The 22,632-nt window shown below is 45.0% G+C and overlaps 1 protein-coding gene across 1 annotated transcript in view; it reads left to right on the plus strand.

Moving 5' to 3' along the window:
* Positions 1 to 251: 251 nt before the first annotated feature.
* The window catches only part of LOC127027963 (E3 ubiquitin-protein ligase UHRF2-like), a gene marked incomplete at its 3' end in the record, with an annotated part of 98,908 nt that continues 76,527 nt past the window's right edge, over positions 252 to 22,632 (plus strand). Inside the window, exon 1 of the mRNA XM_050913806.1 lies at positions 252 to 404. Within this exon, the coding sequence (XP_050769763.1) occupies positions 252 to 404 (153 nt within the window). The remainder of the gene's footprint in view (positions 405 to 22,632) is intronic.

Here is a 22,632-nt window from a genome sequence, read left to right on the forward strand (position 1 = left end):
TGTGATTACGGGGTACACTTGGGGAGTAGACGAGGATTGGGTCAGGTCTCCTTTACCTCTCCGTGCCCTTCTGAGCGAGGCCTGCGGGCGGGGAGGCTCGTGTCTGTTCGGCGGGATTCAAAATACCTGCTTCCATTGAGCTGAACAAAGAAGTGAGGGAAACGCCTGTTCTGTCTTCCGTTATCACGCACTCGGAGAACAAGACCTTCCCTTCACCGCGGGTGGCTGAGCTATAGTGGAAGGCGCACGCCATGTGGATCCAAGTTCGTACCATAGACGGCACTGAGACCCATACTATTGATGATCTGAGCCGTCTCACCAAGATTGAATGTCTGCGGGAGAAGATCCAGAAGACCTTCTGTGTGAGCCCCGACCGCCAGCGCCTCTTCTACCGGGGCAAGCAGGTGAGGTGGAGACCTGGTGGGTGGGGGTGGAGGGGAGCTTCTCTTTTATGTCATCTTCCCCTTATTATGTTCTGCTCTCTGTGACTGGATGCAAAGCTCCTCATCCCCTCCCATACTGGGATCTCTGGCTTTTGTTTTCTCTCCTCTCACTGAGCCTAGGAGGTGGTGAGGGGCAAGGGGGGAAGACAAGCTGCCCGGCATGACAAAAGGCTCTGGGCCCAACTCTGGTTTCTTTCTATACTTTTCCTCCCCACCCCCTGCAGTAGTGAGCGGGTACTAATGAGGTTCCTTTGTGTTTTTCTTTTTTTTCGCCCAAACCGAGGGAGGCTCCTTCAGCTTATCGCACCTAAGTGACAGAGCAGACAGTGGGGTGTGAAGGGGAGGAAATCCCCTGCTTTACTTTTTCGACCAGGCAAGAGAACGCAGGTGTTTTCCCTGGGTTCCTGCCCTCTCGGTGCCCCATCTGGGTATAAGGAAAACATTTTCTCTGTGTGCGCTGCAAGTGGTTTCCAAGGCCTAGGTGCCACATCTCAGACTAAGGGTTTTTGGGGACTGTGGACTCTGAACTCCTTCCATCCACCAGAAGAGGAGAGACAGAGGACTCGTTAGAATCCTTCCTGGAGGTGGGTATGCGACTATGCGGGGGGGGGGGGGGGGGGGGGGAAGGCGCAGCGGCAGCCTGCATCTCCTCGCACTCCCTGGCTCCCTTGTATTGAAGCTGCGCGTGAGTTTAGCGTCCTAGTCCTTTTAGGTGCTGCAAACAGCTTTTTACAGAGAAGGATGTCAGTTGTAGCTGATATCTCAAGAAGTACTTAATCTACACCTGGTTCTAATGGTATTGGGGACCACTGGTTAAAAGTTTTTCTGTGAGTTGATACTTTCTCCCCTCATCGGTGTGGGGCACGTCTTTATCCAAAGAGATTGTCTTGGGCTGTATTTTTGCTGATGAAAGGTGTAACTTCTTTTAAGTTGCTTTACATAAATGAGGTATGTACAGTGCTTGAGTATTAGAGTGAGGCATAAATGTTATATGAGGGGGGAAAAAAAGGAGTATCAGATGTGTTGTATTTTTAGGGAGCTTGATTCTTAAGATGGGACATGTTACTACAAATGAGCATGGCAATGCTAGCTTAAGTTGAGCAATGTAAGATGGGGCAAGATTTCTGTCCTATAACAGATGAAGCATATACCTGTATGAACAGGAACAACCATGAGAAATAACAGTTTTCTATTGCCAAGAGGTGATCATTCATGACTAGAGTGTGAACTTGCAATCCGAAATGTACTTAAAACCAAAAGGAAACAAATAGGTTTTGTGTCATGCTGGTTGTGTTTTGAGCAATCTTGTTACTGCTCCACAAGACAGATGGGAGCCAGGTTTTGTGAGGGCATGTCGAAGCAGATGGATGCAGAGAAACCCATGCTGCTCTGACAAAGCCAGATGCAAACAGCATTGGTCTTGAAGTTGAATAACTTATTTACTTTTGTGTTATGTCTGAGTCAGCATATGTATGTGTTAATGTGTATTGTTAAGGATCTCATCACAGATCACTAATGGGAGTGTTTAGAAGACTGGTAAGTCAGTTTAAAACAAAATTTGACTAGGTTGATGTACATTAACAACACATTTTGTGGTAATGTCTAACTTTTTACTTATTACTACATATTCAAAGCAGGCAGTTCTTAACAATCATATCATACATATAAGTCAGTTGTGAGTATGCAGTACCATGAAGTTGATTGCATGTAGTTAATCCTCAGTGGTCTTAGTCATGAGGTGATCGGGCTCCAGAGCTCTGACAAGGGAAGCTGGAACAGAAGTAGGTGACTTGTTTGTCTTGTCTCTCTCCCCCCCCCCCCCCCCCCCCCCAATTTCAGATCTTGTACTTCTGTGGGATGTTTGAGTTTCTAGACAGACAGTTCTTAGCCTTTGGCCTCTGTCCCTGGACTACATACTGCACAGTGCTGGGGGGTGCAGCAGGGGCAGGGACTACTTTCCCAGTAGTAGACACCTAATGCCAAGCTCTGGTTCACACAGTTAGTTCTCATACTAAGTTTATAAACAAGGCTAACTGTGATCTTGCACAGTTAACATAAGGCATGTGGTCTGTTACTACCAATGCAATACTGTTCTTCCTGGGCGCAATAATGCTTATATGTTTACCAATTATGCTATATCATTGTGCTTATGTTTGAGTTTAAAACAAGCTGATACTAATTAAATCCTGCTTAGTGTGCTTCTACTTCTGTGAGTGCACCAGGTCTCTGCTCTGGCCATTTGTGGAAAACAGTTTACCTGAGAAGCAGAGAAAATGAGCCTGTACTGAGTTGTGATTCTCAAAGTAGTCTGTCAGAGGTCAAACTAATTAGAGTATCTGTATTTCAGCCATTATATTAGTATGGCATGTCTTAATTTAAAAAGTGGAATAACAAGATCTTATAGCTGAACTTGTCCACATGGATGGGTGATAGTTTAGAGCACAGTTGGGATCATCAGTGAAGCTAGAGTTGTAGAGTCTTCATCTTCATTAAGTTTCACTTATTATGTAACTACTTAATTTTATTTTTTTTTGTAACCTTCATAATGAGTTCTAAAGCCTCCTTGATGATTGGGTTTGGTTGATCCAGCAGCTGATCTCATGGTACTAGTAACTAGAAGGGGGAAACTGAGAAGGATTGCTTCCATACAATTAAAACTGGATGTAGAGGAAATATTAGCAGAGCAATATGTAAACCACTGCCATAAGAGTCTCAGGGATGTGATAGAGACACACAGGTGGTGTAATTAAATGGGAGGTGAACAGAGAGCAATGTATTGTACTAAAGGAATAAACTGTGAGGGGTTAGTCCTGAGACTTAACCCCCCTGTACATGGTCTGGCTGGGATGGAGTTCACTTTCTTCATAGCAGGCCTGTATGGTACTGTGCTTTGGATTTGTGACCAAAACAGTGTTGATAACACACTAGTGTTTTGGCTATTGCTGAGCAGTAATTGTGCAGCATCAAGGCCTTCTGTTTCTCACTCTGCCCTCGCAGCAAGTAGGCTGGGTGCGTGCAAGCAGTTGGGAGGAGACACTGCTGGGACAGCTGACCTGAACTGACCAAAGGGATATCCCATGCCATGTGACATCACGCTCAGCAATAAAAGCTCAGGGAAAGAGGAGGAAGGGGGGGGAACATTTGTCTTCCCAAGCAACCGTTATGTGTGCCGAGGCCCTGCTTTCCAAGAAGTGGCTGGATATCTGCCTGCTGATGGGAATTAGTGAATGAATTCCTCTTTTTGCTTGGCTTGCGCGCGCAGCTTTTGCTTCGCCTTTTAAACTGTATCTCGATGCACAAGTTTTCTCGCCTTCCTTCTACTTTCTCCGCGTCCTGCAGGAGAGGGGAGTGAGCGAGTGGCTGTGTGGGTACTTGGCTGTTGGCCAGGGTCAACCCACTATACCCCCCGTGACAATACAGGCTGTGGAGTGACTGGCTGGGTAGCAGCTCTGCAGAAAAGGACCTGGGGGTCCTGGTAGACAGCAAGCTGAACATGAGCCAGCAGCGTGCCCTGGCAGCAAAGAAGGCCAACAGCATCCTGGGCCGTGTCAACAGGAGCATAGGCAATAGATTGAGGGAAGTGACTATTTCCCTTTACTTAGCGCTTGTTAGATCATATCTAGAATATTATGTCTGGTTTAGGTCCCTCAATGCAAGGAAGATGCTGACAAGCTGGCGTTAGCCCAGTGGAGGGCTGTCAAGATGGCTGTCAAGATGTGCTCTGTGAGGAGAGGCTGGGGGACTGGGCTTGTTCAGTCAGGCAAAGGAAAAGCTTGGCAGGAGGGTGGTGGTGGCGGCAGCTAATAGCAGCCTTTCAATACCTACAAGGAGGTTGGTAGGACCTCTTAGCATGATCTTCTCCCCCCACCCACCCCCCAAGAAAAACACAATCATGTTCCAGTATAAATAAAGCTGATTAAGGTTCTTGACTACAGAGGTGCGAGATATATTATATCGGACAACGTTCAACTTGCTCTTGAATTGACCAGTGTCAATACTAATGGGACAACTGGAGGGAAAAAAAAAAAAAAAAAAAGAAAGAAACAGCTCTAGATCTCCATTTAAGTGGAGACCTGTGGGATCTTTGGGGTTTGAAGACAGCTAGGAGAAATAGACCTGTACTAGGAAGCTCGGTCCAAAGAACTAGATCTATGACAGTGGAGGGCTTCATGTTGAGATCAAGGGTGAATAGCTTTCCAGTATCTATCTCCTGAATAAACATCACTGAGTAGTCAGTTCCAGACATAAACAGAAAGAAAATGCATGTTTGATTCCTCCCCCCCCTCCTTTTGTGTGTATGTATTGTCAGACTGGACCTGCCACAACAGCTGGGTATCAAAGGATCTTTGCCGTAACACAAAGTCTCAGAAACAAAGCGTAGGTCTACTCCATGTTCCCAACCCCATCTCAAAACATTACAACAGGCTTGTCCTTCAGCCGTAGCCTTCTTGGTGGACAGTTTTTCTAGACTGGATAATAAAACAAGCAGTGAAGGAGGACCAGTCTAGATACTGAGATGATCTCAGTGAGGATCTGAGCAGCTGTCAATCTGTGTCAGAGGCAAACCCCATAGTCTTCTCCATAATGTAAGAAAGACATTTTGATGGTTTTATGGGCACCAGTCTTATAGTCTCCATCTGCAGGTTGCTTGTCAGAGACATGCAGTTTCCCAAAGCAGAAAAAGCAACTGCTTCCATCTCTGGCAGGAATGCTCCTGTTGTGGGCAAGGAGCTTAAAGCCCTTCAGCCAGGGTGAAATCATCTGCTGTAGGAGATAAAAGGAAGGAGAAATGAGCTACTTCATTGAAGAACACAGTAAAAAAAGGCTGTCAAGGTGGATTGGTGTCACACAGCCTAGCCCAAACCTAAGCATCCAGGAACAGCAACCATGCACAGAAGAAATAGGAACTAATAGTAGAATATGAACCTCAAAGAACAAGCACAAAGAGATGGCAAATAGGATAAGAACATCTGGAACTGAGAACTGAAGGACGCACAGTACACACTACCCTATTTATCCATGTATTCTTCCTCCCTTGTGTTTGATGGGCTCTACAGATACCAAAAAGGCAAAAAGACTAATGTCTGAAGCCAGTGTTATGAGTGCATGCACAACCACCCACCACGTGAATGTGCATGTTAACTACCACTCAAAGAACAAAGAAGTGGGATGTTGAAAGGTAAATACAAAGCGTCACAAATGATGTCTTGTGTTTTGTCATATGTAGGCTGTTAACTTGTACCAAAGTCTCTATTAGCTGATAAATGCATAGATTTTGCTTGCTAGAAAGTTTTAAAATAACTTTTCTCCCCGTAAGCTCAAACTTTTAACATTTCAGGCCAATCAAGTAAATGAACATGACATAAGCAAAATTAGATAAGACATAATGTTTTAAGATGGTCACTGGCTAAGAACACAAACCTGTGACAGGTCGTGTTATAGGAAGACTAAGATGACTGTCTGCATCTACTGGAAATGCTAGATCTTAAGGTACACATGAAGTAAAATTGACGTTTTTGTAAGCATAGGTACACCTATGCGAGTCAGATCAGCTTGACTATACTTTCTGCTTCACAGGTGGCTTCTCCCTCGAATCTCTAACTCGCATAAAATGACACTATCTACAAAAGAGGGACATAATTTAACTCCAATAATTACAAACACACTCTCTCAAATTTTTGCCCTTTGCTCAATTAAATACTTCTGTGATGTTACACAATTAACCAATCTTAGAACCAGGTCTTTGAAAGCATACCGTGATGCCTATCTATCATTTTAGAGACAATTTTTTTTTTTTTAGAATAGTTCAGTTGAAAGGGACCTGCAACGATCATCTAGTCCAACTGTAATGATACTGGGTGACTAAAGTTGTGAGAAAGTTCTGAATTTAAGTATTTCAATAATTTTTTAAGTAAATTTTTGCTTTCAACGCTGTAGCTATCTATTTTTTGTGTGTGTGGACAAACATATCTGCAGATAAAAAATTGATGGTTGCAGATATAAAACTGCATTTGAACTCCACGTTCAGATAAAAGCTATATTATCCTCCAAGGTAAGTATATAAAGAAAAGTTGTATCTAGTATTGCCAAGAGCAGCTAAAAGATGTTCAGCTTAATTCTTCAACATTCTTGTTTTTTCCCTAGCAAAACCGGTTTAAATTGTAATTATTAAAAACAACAAAACTTGAAATCGATACTTAAATAAATATTTTGAAAACTTGAATTGAATTTATCCTCAACAAGACTAATACTGAATATGCTTCTGTGTAAAGTAAACGTATGTTCCTTTACCTTTAATCTCACATGCCAAAGTGTGATATTTTTGTTGTTCTCTGTAATAAAAAAGTCTCATTGATGCCATTGGTTTAGAAGCCTAGTTAGCTGCTTCAGCAAATTAAGGCATCATTAAAAAACTAGGATCCAATTTATGTGAATGCATCAGTGCAAAAGCTGGTGATGAGAAATCCCTGCAAATCCCACTGAGTTTATGGCACAAAGCCTCTACTCTAGCACATCTGTCGTAGGTTCTGAAATTTGCTTGTACCACAGATTTAAAAAATAAAAAACCCCTTTGTACCTTCACTCCAGCTCAGAACTGATTTTATGTTCCCAGTCACCAGATTCTCTACAAGAAACTTCTACGTGAAATGCAGACCTGTCATCTCATGCATAAATATGACTCTTAAAACAAAATTTAAACAATTCAAGCACCAGAATTTGCTCCCATGAAACACTTGTTTAGACTTCAATGGAAGGAACTGAATATGAGCAGAGCAGTTTTTAAAGAAAATATTAACTTCTATTTTACATAGAAAAACAAGTCCAGAAAAATCCAATGCATAGTTTCCTTTCCTTAGAGGTAGGGATTCTGAGTTTCATAAAGTCAAGATAAAGTTAATACTTGACAGGAATTTGTGAATAAAAGAAAAAAACCTCATTACTCTCAGGATATTCATTATATCTGACTGAAAGACATTATGGCTTTTTAATATTTCTTTCCTTGGTTGCAATATTGAACTTGTTCTCTTTGATTCCAAGTTTCTTCAACAAAATTCTTTGTTTATACACACCAAATCATAACATATGATGCCCTCAAAATAATATCAGAAGCACTTACTCGTCATACTTGATATGATAAATAGCTTCTTCATCAGTGTCCATGCAGTCTGAGTAAGATGTGGATGGTGTACTGTCCAAATAATTTACATTCTCTCTAGAATGATCTTGACTTAAGTTTCCATTAGTCCTTTTGTAAGAATTGCCACTCTTTACTTGAGCTTTACCATTCTTATGTCCTTTTGTTGCTCGAGTAACATTTTCTATATGAGCTTCAAACCAGGCTCCAATGCTGACATCACGGGCATCCACCAATTCGTTTATCTAAAAGGAAAATTTGATAATGAATATTTATTTTCTATAATCCTGGTTAAGAACAGAAAGGAAAACTGACTAAACTACTTAACTGTCAGTGAAAAAAATTCTACGCTGCTGATTTCAACTGGTTTGGGCTTGGGTAAGTTAGAGCAATGTTCAGTCATTCAAGTGTTGTGCTTTAAGTATTTTATTCCTCTACTCTTAATAAGATCTGTTATGAACACAATTTGTAAAAAAATATATTTTTAAAAGTTGAGGCTGATTTATTATTTTTTTTAACCTACAAATTAGCTTAATCTCTCTTTCCACGGGACTTTTTCTTGCTTCATGGAATTGTTCCTTATGACTAAAATAAGCACGTATACTTAAAATATTAGCCCACAACCAGATTTTAAGATTTCCCTGGACTTCCAAATTGGAATTATTACTTAACCCTGATTCTTTTTGACCTGCACTGCTGCTGAATCCTTCAATGTTTGAGAAAGGAGGGGAGAGGGAGATGGGCTCTCCAAGTCTAACAAGGCTGCTATCATAACCAATCGAGACTGGTGCTTCCATAAACCTTTCAACTGTAAGAAAGAGAAGTCTCTCATGACTCTTCTCCTTTCTGTGCTCACAATAGTGCTGGTAGTAAGTTATGAAACTACTCTATTGTAGAGCATGTTTCATTCATTTGTTATCCTAACACATTTTCTCAAGCCTTCAACTACTTAAATACATATTACTTCAACAATACAAGGTTTTTCCTGTGATTTGAGTTAAACCACTGCGGTATACATCGCTTCAGTTACACAGGCATTCTTTTAAAAACTGTAGTGTATAAACAGTTATTTTCTTTGAAATATTAACTGGATTAAAATAGTATCAAAAAAACCCCACTTAAGGAACACCTTTGTACGCTGCACACCAAGTATAAGAAAACATTATTGCAATAGAACTGCTATGGAGCCATACCAAGTGAAGAAGATAAGGCATATGGAAGAGGACTCTAAGATGAAAAATTTAAAGTAAATTCTAAAAATGCTCAGAATAGGTTCAATTACTGTAAATTCAAATTGAGGGAACTACTTTTCACGCTCATTTTGGAAATAATATTTTAACAGGAATGTTTCACAGATGTATTTTTAGTTTTACTTTATTTGCAAAACATCCTTTTCTTCTAATTTTTTTACATAAAGAAGGAAATTTACCTTCTAAAGACTGTCTAAATGTCCCTTTAAAAAAAACAAAACCAAACAAACAACAAACAAACAAAAAAACCCAGAAAAATTGAGCCCAAAAGATAACACGTTAACCTAGCAGTCAACCTCGGGGCATGAACAAACTTGTTTTACCACACTATGATGCATACAAGAGAATTGTGCATTTCCAAAATGGTTAATAAGCAGGCTCTGTACTGATACATAGATAGAGCAATTATAAAACTCATTTTTCTGGGATAAATTTATAAGGCTGAATTGCTTCAGGGGCTGTATTATGTGTTTACAGTTTTTTAAAATGAGGGCAGTTTAATTTGCCACAGATATGTATGGTTTAATTTATAGCCTTAATCAAGCAGCAAGACAGTGACAGAGATGGATATTTATTCTTACTACACCCAAAGACCAGCATCTATAAACAAAACAACATGAATGATATTAATTATCAGTATTTAAACTGAAGCAATCATTAGGTAATTTGAAGTACAAATGAAGGCAGTTCCTAAACTAACAAATTTACCGAGAGATAGAGGGTGAAAGGTAAGAATATAATGCATAAGGTATATATCATATTGAGCCTATTTCTTCTTACTTTTCACACGCTTCCTTGAAAAAAAAACCATCAAAAAATTCAACCCTTTCCTTTTTTTCCCCCCATGTAAAATCCTGACATCCAATTTAAATTTTTATTCTCAACTCCCACAATATTAAAAGTATACCTTTTTAAAAGATAAACATATAATAAACAAATGAAAGCTCCACCTTGTTTTAAGTCAGTCTGTTGGCCTATTTTAAACATAAGGAGCGGGTATTTCTGTAAGGAAACCTCAGGAAAACATCCCTATGTAACCTTAGGCATTTCAATTAGTTCTAGCTTAAAGTGATTCGCAACTTCCTCCTCCTGAAAATGCAGTTGAGACACAGACATTATTGAGGTTTCCCCATCTGCAGCTACTTCTTGAGACTAGCTACAAAGATGACAAAGAAGCCGTGTTATTCAAGCCAAAAACATTAGAGCCAGAAAGAAGTAAGTCTCCTGTGATCGTTCCTCCCAAATGCATCTTTCTATACTGTGATGCTCACACTTGGACAATAGACTTCCCAGCCTTGTAGAGAATAAAGGCAAATAATTATGAGTATGAACCCTTGAGGACTATATCACATTTATTTTATATACCATCCTATTTATACCTGATGAACTAAAGATGTAGACAATAGCAGAGGGGTTCAAAGAAAAACTAAGGCATTCAGAAGAAGAATGTTAATCAGTGGTATAACAACAAAGCCTTTTTAATCTGTGACTCTGCTATGAATATAATTTGAATTGGTAAATCAACATGGATACTTTAAGCTTAAAGGCAGCCATTGATATGGAGAGCTTTAAACTAGACTTAGCAGGGGAAGGGGATGCGGTTTTGAGCAACAGAGAAGAGCCAGGGGCTGTTGATGTATTAGGAACCAACAGGGAAACACCTGTGAAATGCCACAAAGGAATTAGGTTGTGTTCCTCTAAAAAGGTGACAAGGTAGGTAGCCCAGCTGAAGTGCCTCAATACCAATGCATGCAGCATGGGTAACAAGCAGGAGGAGCTGGAAGCCACTGTGCAGCTAGAAAGCTACGATCTGATCATTACCACTGAAACGCGGTGGGACGAATCGCACGACTGGAGCGCTGCAATCGATGGCTATAAACTGTTCAGAAGGGACAGGCAAGGAAGGGGGTGGGGGGGGGGGTTTGCCCTCTATGTAAAAGAATGGATTGACTGCACAGAGCTGTCTTTGAAAAACAGCGATGAACAGGTTGAGAGCTTATGGGTAAAAATTAGGGACCAAGCCAACGAAGGAAACCTCGTGGCTGGTGTTTACTACAGGCCACCCGATCAAGGAGAGCCTGTTGACGAAGTGTTCTTACTTCAGCTACGGGAAGCACCACGCTCGCAGGCTCTGATCCTGCTGGGGGACTTCAATCACCCTGACATCCGCTGGAAGAGCAGCACAGCAAGCTGTAAGCGGTCCAGGAGACTCTTGGAGTGCATCAAGGACAATTTCTTAATCAAGGTCTCTCCAAGGGATGTGAAGAATAACAAGAAGGGCTTCTACAGGTACGTTGGCCAGAAAAGGAAGACAAAAGAAATTGTACCCCCCTGATAAATAGGACAGGGGATCTGGTGACAACTGACATGGAGAAGGCAGAGGTACTCAACAATATTTTTGCCTCAGCTTTCCCTGGCTCTTCCCACATCTCTCGAGTCCCTGAATCTCAAGGCAGGCACTGGGGGAATGAAGTCCCACCCATCGTAGGAGAAGATCAGGTTTGAGACCACCTGAGGAACCTGAACGTACACAAGTCCACGGGACGCGACGAGATGCATCCCAGGGTCCTGAGGGAATTGGCTGATGTAGTTGCCAAGCCACTCCCCATCATATTTGAAAAGTCGTGGCAGTCAGGCGAAGTCCCGAGTGACTGGAGAAAAGGTAAACATCACACCCCTTTTTAAAAAGGGTAAAAAGGAGGGCCCTGGGAACTACCAACCAGTCAGCCGCACCTCTGTGCCTGGTAAAAATGATGGAACAGATCCTCCTGGAAGTTATGATGAAGCATATGGAACACAGGGAGGTGATTAGGGATAGCCAACACGGCTTCACCAAGGGCAAATCGTGCCAGACTAATCTGGTGGCCTTCTACGATGGAGGGACTGCATCGGTGGACAAGGGAAGAGCTACGGATGTCATCTACCTGGACTTCTGTAAGGCCTTTAACATGGTCCCACACAACACCCTTGTCGCTAAATTGGAGAGAGATGGGTTTGATGGATGGACTCTTAGATGGATAAGGAACTGGCTGGATGGCCACATCCAAAGAGTTATAGTCAACGGCTCAATGTCCAAGTGGAAACCAGTAACGAGTGGTGTCCCTCAAGGGTCCGTACTTTTATGATCGCTTCTCCATTTTGTTCTAATGGAAAACACAGCAAGTTTGCAAAGAAATAAATAGGGTAAAACTAGAAAGCCTCCCCGTGGCTTCAAATTTCCAGTTGGCTTTATCTTTCTACAGGAAGCCTTTTCTGGTTCAGGGGTAAACTTATTTGAGAATACACAAAATGTTGCTGGCATTGTGTCTGAGTATATGAACCCTCCTGAAATCTGCAACACTGGATATCCCAGTGCGGAGACACTTCAGTGATTCTATAGGAGTCAACTTGGACAGAGCCCAGTTAAGAAGTTCTGCTTTGACACTGCCCCCAAGGTACTCCTACAAAATCAGATTATCCAATATGGGTAATTTCTCAAGCCTGTCAAGGTCCCTCTGGATGGCATCCCTTCCCTCTAGCAAATCAACTGCATCACTCAGCTTGGTGTCATCTGCAAACTTGCTGAGGGTGCACTCAATCCCACTATCTATGTCACAGATGAAGATATTAAATAGTATTGGTCCCAGTACAGACCCTTGAGGAACACCACTCGTTACTGTTTTCCAGCCAGTTCCTTATCCATCTAAGCCAAGATCTGAAAGTAATGAGCAAGAGAGATTACATTTGGTGGTGGGTTCACCTTGGCTGGCTGCCAGACTCTCTCACTCCCCCTCCTCAACAGGATGGGGGGAGAAAGTAAGATAGAAAAGCTCATGGGTCGAGATAAGGACAGGGAGATCACTTACCAATTACCGTCATGGCCAAAACAGACTCGACTTGGGGAAAATTAATTTATTTTATTGCCAATTCAAATAGAGTTGGATGGTGAGAAACAAAGACAAAAACTAAAACACCTTCCCCCTAATCCCCCTTCTTCCCAGGCTCAACATCACTCTTTTCTTTCCCGACTATTCTACCTCCTCCCACCCCGAGCAGCGCAGGGGGGGATGGGGAATATAGGGTTGCGGTCATTTCTTTGTCTCTGCCGCTCCTTCCTCCTCACGCTTTTCCCCTGCTCCAGCGTGGGTCCTCTCCGTGGGCCACAGTCCTTCAGGAAAAGACTGCTCCAGCATGCGTCCTCCACGGGCCACAATTCCTGGCAGGAAAACCTGCTCCTGCATGGGCTCCTCTCCACATGCCGCAGTTCCTGCCAGGAGCCTGCTCCAGCACGGGCTCTCCACAGGTTTGTGGCTATGGCATTTTTCTTCCCAAGCAACCGTTACGTGTGCTGAGGCCCTGTTTTCCAGGAAGTGGCAGGACATCTGCCTGCTGATGGGAAGTAGTGAATAAATCCCTCTTTTTGCTTTGCTTGTGCATGTGGCTTTTGCTTTCCCTATTTAACTGTCATTATCTCGATCTAGAAATCTTCTCGCCTTCCTTCTATTTCTCTCCCCATCCCACGGGATCAACCCACCACAGCCCTTTTTGGCACCCAACATGGGGCACGAGATAACGACAGTTTTGATCTGAGCGTGCTATAGCTGTTGTAGTTGTTAATTGGCAGGCTTCTGTCTGCCTACCCCAATGAGACCCAGCAGCTCCTAGCACTGTATTGGGGCATGGCCTGTGCCTATTGAGCCTCTGCTCGGCACCATCAGAGGAGCACGGGAAGGAGGGCCTCTACATCTGAGGACACAATGGTTGAGACAGGGACCCAAACCCCAACTACAGTAATCGCCCCAGTAGTCAAAAAGAAACACTGGATGTGGAGGTTGACAGGTCCATACCATTGATTAGTAAGGGAGGAGGAGGAGGAGGAAGAAGGGTCTGATCAGGAAGCTGGTTCTTCGACAAAGAAACAGGAGGAGGAAGTGACAGACTTCACCCAAGAGGCAGAAACCACATGGTCCCTAACCCCGAGTGAACTTCGAGATCTGCGGAAAGATTACGGCCTTCAGCCAGGCGAGCGGATTGCTGCCCAATTGCTCTGATGCAGGGATACTGGGGCCAACAGTCAGGAATTAGAGGGTAAGGAAGCCCAGCAACTGGTATCCCTAGCTAGGGACTGGCAAATTGACAAAGAAATCGGAAGAGAGGCGACAATTCTCAGCCTCTGGAGGTGGCTCCTGTCGAGTGTGAAGGTGAGATATCCCCTCAAGGATGATCTTGTAAATTACCGAGGGAAGCGGACCATTACTGAGGAAGGCATCCAGTATCTGGAGAGAATTAACGGTGGTGGAAGTCATCTACAGTGACCTGGACAGCAACCAGGTCTCCAAAGATCTGGATGACATCCAGCGTACACGGGCCATGTGGAGGAGGTTTGTCCGGAATGCACCGGTGTTGTACTCCAACACCCTGGCGATAATGGACTGGCCAGACTTCAATATACCAACTGTGGAGAGACTGTCCCACCAGCTCCAGCATTTCAAAGAGAATCTCTCATCCTCCTCATCCCCACAGGCCAGCGTCTTGGCTGTCAGGGGCGCCCCACGGAGCCAGCCTCTCCCAGCCAGAGGGAAAGGGAGCCCCAGGCGCATGCTGCGTGGCACCCTCTGGATCATCCTGCGTGACCAGGGGGAGGACATGAGGAAGTGGGATGGTGAGCCCACCTCAAAGCTAGAAGCCCACGTATGTGACTTGCAGGGGAAGACAGCTGCTAAGAAGGGGCTATCCAAGAAGGCTTCTGTTCCAGGTGCTGTTGAGACAGTAGAAGGCAACTGGCAACCAGCAATCCCCCAGATGCAGAAGAAGGACTGAGAACGCCTCTCCTCTTGATTTTGGTGAAAGGACTTCTGGTCTGACACCGCAGGGGTCAGATAGTGAATACTCCAACGAGGAATAGAGGGTCCCTGCCTTCAGCCAGGCAGAGGAAAAGGATGACTGAGTGTACTGGACTGTATGGATTCGATGGCCTGGCACATCAGACCCACAGGAGTATAAGGCTCTGGGTGGACACTAGTGCACAGTGTACCCTAATGCCATTGGGGTACAAGGGGGCGGAACGCATCTGGATTTCTGGACTGACAGGGGGATCCCAATTGTTGTCTGTGTTGGGGGCTGAGGTGAGCCTAACAGGGAACAAGTGGCAAAAGTACCCCATTGTTACCGGCCCGGAGGCTCCGTGCATCCTTGGCATAGACTACCTCAGGAGAGGGTACTTCAAGGACACAAAAGGGTACCAGTGGGCCTTTCACGTAGCTGCTGTGGATACAGAGAAGACTAAACAGCTGTCTACCTTGCCCAGCCGTTCAGAGGATCCCTCTGTTGCGGGGTTGCTGTGCATCAAAGAACAGCAGATGCCGATTGCTACTATGACAGTGCAGCAATGGCAATATCACATCATCTGAGACTCCCTGGTTCCCATCCATGAGTTGATTTGTCAACTGGAGAGCAAAGCGGTGATCAGCAAGACTCGCTCACCCTTTAGTAGTCCCATATGGCCAGTGCAAAAGTCTGACGGAGGGTGGAGGTTAACAGTGGACTATCGTGGCCTGAATGAAGTCACACTGCCATCGAGTGCTGCCGTATGGGACATGCTAGAACTCTTATATGAACTGGAGTTGAAGGCAGCCAAGTGGTATGCTACAACTGATATTGTCAATGCATTTTTCTCGATCCCTTTGGCAGCAGAATGCAGGCCACAGTTTGCTTTCACATGGAGGGGTGTCCAGTACACCTGGAATCGACTGCCCCAGGGGTGGAAGCACAGCCCTACCATTTGTCACGGACTGATCCAGACTACACCGGAACAGGGTAATGCCCCTGAACACCTGCAATACAGTGATGACATCATCGCGTGGGGCAACACAGTGAAGGAAGTGTTTGAGAAAGGGAAAAGAATAATCCAGATTCCTCTGAAAGCTGGTTTTACCATAAGACAAAGCAAGGTCAAAGGACCTGCACAAGACATCCAGTTTTGGGGAATAAAATGGCAAGACGGACCCAAGGGATGTGATCAATAAGATTCCATCCACTTCAGAAGTTGTTGGTACAGAAGCACAGCGCCTCTTGGCACCACGATTGCCTGTGCTACACTGGATGTTCAAAGGAAACGTCCCCTCTACACATCACGCAACCAGCGCTACATGGAGTAAGTGGGTAGTGTTGATCATGCAATGGGCTCGAATGGGGAACCCCAACCGCCCAGGAATCCTAGAAGAGATCGTGGACTGGCCAGAAGGCAGAGATTTTGGAGCATCGCCTGAGGAGGTGACTCGTGCCCAAGAGGCGCCACCATATAATGAGTTATCATCAGAAGGTGAAAGGCAATATGCTCTGTTTACTGACAGATCCTGTCGTGTTGTAGGAAACCATCGGAAGTGGAAAGCAACGACACAACAAGTCGTTGAAGCCGTCGAAGGAGAAGGCGAGTTGAGTCAGTTTGCAGAAGTGAAAGCCATCCAGCTGGCCCTAGAAATGGCTGAACGAGAAAATTGGCCAGTAATCTATCTCTGTACTGACTCCTGGATGGTGGCTAATGCCCTATGGGGGTGGCTACAGCAGTGGAAGAAGACCACTTGGCAGCACAGAGGTAAACCCATCTGGGCTGCTGCATTGTGGCAAGACATCGCTGCCCAGGTAGAAAAACTTGCTGTAAAGGCACATCACATAGACGCTCACATGCCCAAGAACTGCGTCACTGAAGAACATCAAAACAACAAGCAGGTAGACCAGGCTGCCAGAATTGGAGTGGCTCAGGTGAACCTGGACTGGGAAAGCAAGGGTGAGCTATTCATAGCTTGGAGGGCCCATGACACATCAGGACATCTAGGGAGAGATGCAACGTACAGATGGACTTGTGATCGAGGGGTGGACCTGACTATTGAGGCCATCACACAGGTCACCCATGAATGCAAAACACGTGCCACAATGAAGCGAGCCACATGAGTAAAGTGTCCCTGGAATAGCGGGCGGTGGCTGGGATATCGATATGGCGAGGCCTGGTAGATTGACTATACTGCCACAAACTTGCCAAGGCAAGCGCTGCGTGGAAGCAACTAGTAGGTGGCTAGAATCATACCCTGTAAACCATGCCACCGCTCGAAACACCATCCTGGGCCTTGAAAGGCCAGTTCTGTGGCAACAGGACACCCCAGAAAGAATTAAATCAGACAATGATGGGACTCATTTCCGAAACAACCTCATAGACTCCTGGGCCAAGAAACACGGCATTGATTGAGTGTATCACATCCCCTATCACCCACAAACCTCCGGAAACATTGAACGATATAATGGACTGTTAAAGACTATGCTGAGAGCATTGGGCACTGGGGAATAGAAGCACTGGGACATAAAATTAGCAGAAGCCACTTGGCTGGTTAACACCAGAGGATCTGCTAACCGACCTGGTCCTGCCCAAACACAGCCCCTACATACTGTGGGAGGAGATAAGGTCCCCGTAGTGCACATAGGGAAGTGGCTGGGAAAGGCAGTGTGGGTTGCTCCTCCCATGGGAAAAGGAAAACCCATTTGTGGGATTGTCTTCGCTCAAGGACCCGGGTGTACTTGGTGGGTAATGCAGAAGGATGGGGAAACCCATGCACCCACCACCATACACAAAATCATCCATTCCTTCACGTGGCACATCCACCTTTAAATAACGGTAACTCAATGATTAGCAGATTCTTAAGCCAATTGTCACAGAGTTATTTTAAAATATTATTTTACAATGAATTAGTGTTCTATTCTCTGCCCAAGTAATTTTTTTTAAATCAGTCTTCTTTACAGGAGTATTCTATGGCTATAGACTATTCTATGGCTAGTAATGCCACATTTAAGTCTGCAACTAGAACACCAGAGAGGAGACTGCTGCAAGCATGCTTCTCTAACGATTTAAAAGGTATAAAGCACTGCGCGGTATTCAGCAGTAATGATACTCAGGGCAAAAATATCTGTTTCTGGTATGAGCAAAAAACCAAGTTCCTAGAATATCAGCAAATGTGCAAACTTAGAGCAAGTCAATTAATCTGCAACAGTGCCCATCTTTGGGGACAAAAAAATGAGAATTACCAAAAAATAACTGACACGCTCAAGTTCTTACACTACCTGACTTAACAGTAACTTATTTGTATATCCCTACCCAGCATTATTGCTTCGTTAAGATTTAAAAGAATAACATAAGTTGGAAGACAATCAGTACTTGAGGTGCTCTACTTTGTTATAGAAGGAGAGAAAAGCTACAAGAAGGTGTGGTTTCTTGAAGTACACACACTATACTAAAGTTAACATTACAAGGGGCTCATAACCAGTAAGGCTACATTCTCATAGCCAGCTACTGCAAGGAAGCAGCTATACCCACAACATGGTACCACTTTCTCCAGCATACTCTTCCCTCTGCAATTAAGATAACACCTTCTGGTCTGTTCCAACTTTCCAAGTTGTACTAAAGGAATATCAGATACAGAAAATTCAGGATATAGCCCCAGGTCTATATATGAACAAACAAGGACAATCTGTGCACATTCAAAGGAAATTAACACAATAGACACTTTAAATCCTTACTGAACACAGTATTACTTATAAAAAAGTTCTTCTTCCCAGTAGTCAGCTCCTACATCACCAGAAATCACGAAAGCATTACTGAAATGAGTCACAAATAATCCCTCAGACAAATTAAGTATTCAACCTAAAAAACCGGCAATTTTCATCAAAATAAGTACTGCAATTTGTCTCTGAAACGAAGCTTTGGGGAATGGGTGAACAGCAAGTCCCCCAATCAGCTTGATAGGACATTCAATCCAACAACAGTTTATATAGCAGATTGAGAAAAACTTTGGTCAAAGATGACTCCCCCAAAATGAGGGTGCCTAGGCAATGTATTAAACTAAAAGATATACATTTGGTAAATAATCTTAAATAATATTTTTAAGAACATTTGTCATCAGTTCATAATTTACATTTATGAAGTCGACAGGCAAATAATTAGTCAAGCTGTATTTCATATAAGTCAATAATGACTCTCTAAAGGGATATTAGAATATGTACTAAAGCAAGAGTAACTTGCTTTAGAGCAAGAATAACAGATTTTTTCATTTCGCTAGCTCTTCTAACTCCAGTAATTTAGAAAACAGTCAAGTTACCTTAGTAAATTTCACTTCCATTTTTTCTTCCTGTTTAGCATGCTTCTAAAACTTAGGGCCTCATTAACATCTTTTGATTGATGCACCACCCCACCAATAAACAGCTACACCTGGTGCATCTGTCATCACTCTTTCAGTATACTGAGCATCTACAAGTACAAGAAAAAGATGACATCTTCCAAACACATAGAAATTCCTAGCCTCTACAAAGCATGCAATGATTTTGTTATTTAGTTGCAGCCCAGAGCGCTGCAAACAGAGGTGTGGCCACTAGCAGGGGCAGTTTGTGGTGCAGGGCACCTGGAATGCTGCAGGGGCTGCTTGCAGTTTGCACACAGAAAGGCTGACTCCTGATTAGGGAGGATCCGGCTCACAGAGAGCAGCAGATAGTGACATGGTAGTTGTTGCAGCAGTTATTAACACGCCTGTGGTGCAGAGGGGACAGGCACTTATGCTGAGGACTGCGTGGGGCTGCTTGGAGATTGTGCAGCAATGGTCTCAACATGAAGCAGGGCACACTCCCCAGCACTGACTGGTGATAATGCCCTTGGCACACTGGAGGCCTCGATCCAAACAGAGTTGGGGCGGGGTGGGAGGATGACACTTCCCAGGTCTCGGGCTGCAGAGAGTCCCTGGGGCCTCTCTGTGGGACTGGGGGCAGTGGTGGCATCTCCTATGAGAAATGTGCTCTGGTGGAGGTGCTGAGTCACCAGGTGAAGGAGATGCAGGAAGAGGTGAGCAGGCTGCAAATCATCAGGGAGGACGATGAGGAGATTGACAGGGTCTTTGCAGAAACTCTGCAGAGACAACAGCCTGAGCCACACACAGCAAGGAAGGAGGGACAGCTAGAGACCATGGTCAAACAGGTAGCTGAGGGTGGCTGTCAAGATGGAGAAGGCTGGAAGCTTGTGACTTCTGGCAAATGGAAGAAAGGCTCCTGCTCCACCTGCAGACCTGCAACTGCCCTGGGTATAGTGCCCTGGGCACTGGTGAGGACAAACAAGACCCTTCAGGGTATGCATCAGAGCCAGCTGAGCCCAAACCTTGTGTCTGCACAAAGGGAAAAAGGAAAGTGACAGTCATTGGAGACCCCCTCCCGTGGGGGACAGAGGCACCTATCTGCTGACCCAAACTGATGTCTCGGGACGTCTTTTGCTTGCCAGGGGCCAGGATCCGGGATGTTGCAAAGGGACTGCCAAGGCTTGTCTGGCCCTCAGACTATTACCCCTTCCTGCACTTCCATGTGGGCACCAATGTAACTGCCAGGGGTAACCTGGAGTATTTCACAAGTGACTACAGAACTCTGGGGGTGAGGGTGAAGGGCATGGGGACCCAGGTGGTATTCTCCTCAATACTGCCAGTGAGGAGGAAAGGCTCAGGTAGAAGTGGACTCATCCAGTGGGTCAAGACCTGGCTGTGTGGCTGGTGTCACAGGCAGGGCTTTGGCTCCTATGGCCATGGGACCCTCTTTGAGGAGCGAGGGCTACTGAGCAAGGATGGGATACATCTGACAAAGTGGGGCAAGAGTGTTTTTGCAAACAGGCTTGCTAACCGAGTGAGGCGGGCTTTAAAGTAGGTATGCCAGGGGAGGGTTACCGTAACCTGAAGAGAAGTGAAGGCACAAGGGGCAGAACAAACATATCTGGGGGACAGCATGACAGGGGAGGCTCTCACACTTGCCCCGTAAAAGCAGCACGACTTGGGGCCCATCTCAAATGCCTGAACAGAAATGCGTGTAGCATGGGGAACAAGCAGGAGGAATTAGAAGTCCGTACACAGTTGCAGAGCTATGACCTCATTGGGATTATGGAGACGTGGTGGGATAGCTCTCCTGATTGGAGTGCTCCAATGGAGGGATACAGGCTCTTCAGGAAAGATAGGGTGGGCAGGCGAGGAGGAGGGGTTGAGCTCTACACAAAAGAGCGGCTTGAATGCATGGAGCTTTACTTTAGGACAGGTGACAAAGCAGTTGAAAGCTTGTGGGTAAGGATTAGAAGACAGACCGGCACAGGTGATGCTGTACTAGGTGTCTGCTACAGACCTCCTGATCAAGAAGAAGAGGTAGATGAAGCCTTCTTTAGGCAGCTGGAGAAAGCTTCACAGTCACAGGCCCTGGTACTCATGCGGGACTTTAACCACCCCAGTATCTGCTGGAAGGACAATACAGCAGGGTGCAAGCAATCCAGGAGACTTCTGGAGCGTATAGAAGACTATTTCTTGATGCGGGTGATCAGTGAACCGACTAGGGAAAATGCACTGTTGGACCTGCTACTCCCAAACAAGGAAGAACCGGTTGGTGGTGTGAAGGTCGAGGGCAGCCTTGGCCGCAGCGACCATGAGACTGTGGAGTTTAAGATCCTGAGAGGCATGATCAAGACAAACAGCAGAATTATAACCCTGGACTTCAGAAGAGCAGATTTTGGCCTGTTCAGAGACCAGCTTGGCAGGATCCCATGGGAAATTGCCCTGGAGGGCAAGGGCGCCCAGGAGAGCAGGTTGATCTTCAAGGACAAACTCCTCAGAGCACAAGAACGGTCCATTTGCAATGTGCAGGAAGTCGAGCAAGTGTGGCAGAGGCCAGCATGGATGAACAGGGAGCTCCTGACTGCGCTCAGACACAAAAAGGAAGTACACAGGAGGTAGAAGCAGGGGCATGCTACTTGGGAGGGATATAAAGACACTGCGTGCGCAAGTAGAAATGCAGTCAGGAAAGCCAAAGCTCAGCTGGAGTTGAACCTAGCAAGGGAGGTGAAGGGCAACAAGAAAGGTTTCTCTAAGTACATCAGTAGCAAAATGAAGTCTAAGGAGAGCACGAGCTCATTGTTCAATGGGGCAGGGGACCTCGTGACAAGCGACAGGGAAAAGGCTGAGGTACTCGATGCCTTTTTTGCCTCATTTTTCACTGGTAAGGTCTGCTCTCAGGCCTCCCAGGTCCCTGAGCATCCTAGCAGAGTCTGGGGGAGTGAAGCAGTAGCCACAGTAGAGGAAGAAAGAGTTAGGAATCATTTAACCCACTTGGACATACACAAGCCCATGGGATCAGATGGCACGCATCTGAGGGTGCTGAAGGAGCTGGCCAATGTCACTGTGAGGCTGCTCTCTATCATCTTTGAAAGGTCATGGCAATTGGAGGAGGTTCCTCATGACTGGAAAAAGGCAGATGTCACACCCATCTTCAAGAAGGCCGGGAAGGAGGATCCAAGGAACTACAGGCCAGCCAGCCTCACCTCAGTCCCTGGAAAGGTTATGGAGCAAATGCTCTTAGAAGCCATTTCTAAACACGTGAAGGACAAGAAGGTGATTGAGAGCAGCCAAAATGGCTTTACCAAGGGCAAATCATGCCTTACCAACCTCATTGCTTTCTATGATGTGGTGACTGGTTCTGTTGACGAGGGGAGTGGATGTTGTATACCTTGACTGAAGAAAGGCTTTTGACACACTCTCTCACAGTCTCCTTATCACCAAATTGGTATGATATGGGCTGGATAAGTGGGCAATAAGGTGGGTGGAAAATTGGCAGGACCACTGGGCTCAAAGAGTTGTGATCAGTGGTGCAAAGTCCAGCTGGGGCCCGGTAACTAGTGGGGTCCCTCAGGGATCAGTACTGGAACCAATACTGTTTAATGTCTTCATTAACAACCTGGATGAGGGGACAAAGTGCACTCTTGGCAAGTTTGCAGATG

Source organism: Gymnogyps californianus, unplaced genomic scaffold (genome assembly GCF_018139145.2).
Source record: "Gymnogyps californianus isolate 813 unplaced genomic scaffold, ASM1813914v2 HiC_scaffold_111, whole genome shotgun sequence".
Classification (NCBI taxonomy): Eukaryota; Metazoa; Chordata; class Aves; order Accipitriformes; family Cathartidae; genus Gymnogyps; species Gymnogyps californianus.